This window comes from Malurus melanocephalus, unplaced genomic scaffold (genome assembly GCF_030028575.1).
Source record: "Malurus melanocephalus ecotype Western Australia unplaced genomic scaffold, MMel_1.1 scaffold_777, whole genome shotgun sequence".
In the NCBI taxonomy this organism is placed as follows: domain Eukaryota; kingdom Metazoa; phylum Chordata; class Aves; order Passeriformes; family Maluridae; genus Malurus; species Malurus melanocephalus.
Window position 1 is genome coordinate 182,734 of NW_026624009.1, and position 2,393 is coordinate 185,126.

Below are 2,393 nucleotides of genomic sequence, written 5' to 3' on the forward strand. Positions count from 1 at the left end.
AAAAATGCTGGGTTTTTTGGGTGTTTTTGGGGTTTTTTTTTTAACTCCTTGTTTTTGACTCATTCTGTTATCTGAAGCTTGATGTGCCAGTCCTAACCATGGAAGGAAGAAACATACCATCAATATTTTTAAATGAGAGGACTACATTTCCTACTGATTCCAAATGGAGAGGAAAGAAGTCCTAAAGAAGGGTGAACAGACAGAAGAGGGGAAAACCCAACTGGGATATATCTATTTATCAAGTTATACACAAAATAAATCCATTTGAAATTATTTTTTTAAAGAGCTAACTCCCAAGGAATGGTTACCATGATGCAGATTAGTGTGAATTTTTTCATACCTGCTGAAGTTGGATCCTCTTCAATGGAGGCTGTGCAAAAAGGTGTCAGGAGGGACAGGGAACGGGGAGGGAAGAGGAAGGAAGGGAAAGAGAGAGAGAAAAAAAGTACAAGTGAAGAAAGGCATGTAACACTAATGGTTGTATTATTTACATTTTCTTTCTATATATAAAAAAAAAAAACAAAACAAAACAAAAACCCCTTTATTCACGTCATCCTCCACCCCTTCTGCTCTGAAATTGAGCATTTGGGGAGGAAAAGTGGCAGTTTTGGGGTGTGGGGTGCCCTACTGGGCTCCCCATTCCAGATATTCACATCTGGGAAAAGCAATAAAAATCCTGCTTTCAACCTCTCCCTTTTGTTGACAGATAACCACTAAATTGCCTTAAGTCTCCATCAAAAAAAGCACTGATGACTCTGGGCTGTCCATTCCCCTCACATTCAAAGGAAGGAAACAGACATATTCGCAGCAAAAGTGCATTTTGAAAGCACGCCAGTGACCCAGTTCCTTCTCTTCCTTGAGTCAGTGTATTTTATACACACATGCATCACAAAAATGGTCTCTTCACAATCCTGAAAAAAACTTTTGGGTGACAGCAAAGGCTGAATTCAAGTGTTTGTCTTTTGGGCACTGTAAAAGAACGTAGAAGTGAGATAATTCCCCATAAATATGATATAGAGTCTGTCCTGCGATATTAAACACATATTATCCATACTTTTACTTTTTCTCCCTTAATGACTGCATTAAAATGGAAATGGAAGTTGAAATGGAACCTCCTTTTGTCCCTTTTCTCACAGAATGAGTTCAAAGAGTATTGCTACAGCCATGTGGCAAGCACTGACCCACGCTGGCAGCCTCAGAACTGGCACATGGATAAAAATGTCAAATATTTCCTCAAAGACCTGCACCACACTTGGTAAATTGACTTTTTTGAGTTTATTTTTTTATCCTTTTACTATCACCCCTTGTTTTCTGGGGTGAGGAAACCAGGAGAGGAGCAGGCAGATTGTCCCTCTTTCCAACAAAAATCAGTCAAAAGACACCAACCACATCTGGGAGGTGCCAAAAAGCTCGGTTAATTCAGCACAAAATTCTGTTTGCAAGTGCATGTGACAGCCAGCGCTGAGCACATCAGTTATTGCTAATTGCAGAGTAGCACGGTGCCCTTTTGGGGACTGTCAGATYTAATCGAGAGGAAATAATGAATTACTCTCTCAAGAACCAGCCAACCATCTTGTCTCTATCTACAGACACTGGGGGCAAACAGGTGGTTTTTATTTCTAAAGTTTGGCGTTCAGATAAAATCCCAAAAATGGTTACAGGACCTCAAGAACATGACATGGTGTGAGGCATAATTTAAAATGGTATTTAGGTGAGCCTAAAATGGCCAAACTAAATTAAAATGGTACTTAGTTGATGCTAAAATAGCCTAAACATGGCACTTAGGTGAAGTCTTGCCTTCTGTAACTCTTTATTTAATGTTTYAATGTGTTCTGAAATTATATTAATYCTTTYGATGTACATATGTAAAGATCACATCAAGCTTTCAAAATATTCTTTTGCTACTTAACTAAATTTAAGTAAAATGTGTTTGTAGTAGTGGACAATGAAAGAAAGAAGGGAAAATTCCATCCCACTGCTTTTAACTTGAACTAATCAGCTAAATCATTAATTTAACAACACGACACCTGATTATACAAATAAACCCAGAAACTAAAGAAACCAACCACAAAAAAACTCCAGAAATTAAAGAAACCAACCACAAAAAACCCCACAGAAACTAAAGAAACCAAGCAAGCAASCAACCAACCAAAAATATCCCAGTCAAGTCCCCCAAACCCCACAAAAATGACAGCAAAAACCCCCAAACCCAGAAAATTTGGAATATTTAAATCTCACAACAACAGATTCTGAAAGAAATAAACTACAAATTAAGTCAATAAAGTAGGCTGCAATTTCTCAAGGTACCAGTGGAAGAGAGCACTACACAGACAGAACATGAAAGCTGGGAAGTCAAAATTTTACAAATGCCCCAAGTCTATATTAGCTTCCAG

General features: G+C 38.1%; 1 protein-coding gene across 1 annotated transcript in view; it reads right to left on the bottom strand.

Moving 5' to 3' along the window:
• The window catches only part of EDIL3 (EGF like repeats and discoidin domains 3), a gene marked incomplete at its 5' end in the record, with an annotated part of 151,632 nt that overhangs the window by 122,948 nt on the left and 26,291 nt on the right, over positions 1 to 2,393 (bottom strand). Inside the window, one exon of the mRNA XM_057385077.1 lies at positions 341 to 370. Coding sequence (XP_057241060.1) covers positions 341 to 370 — 30 coding nt within the window. The remainder of the gene's footprint in view (positions 1 to 340; positions 371 to 2,393) is intronic.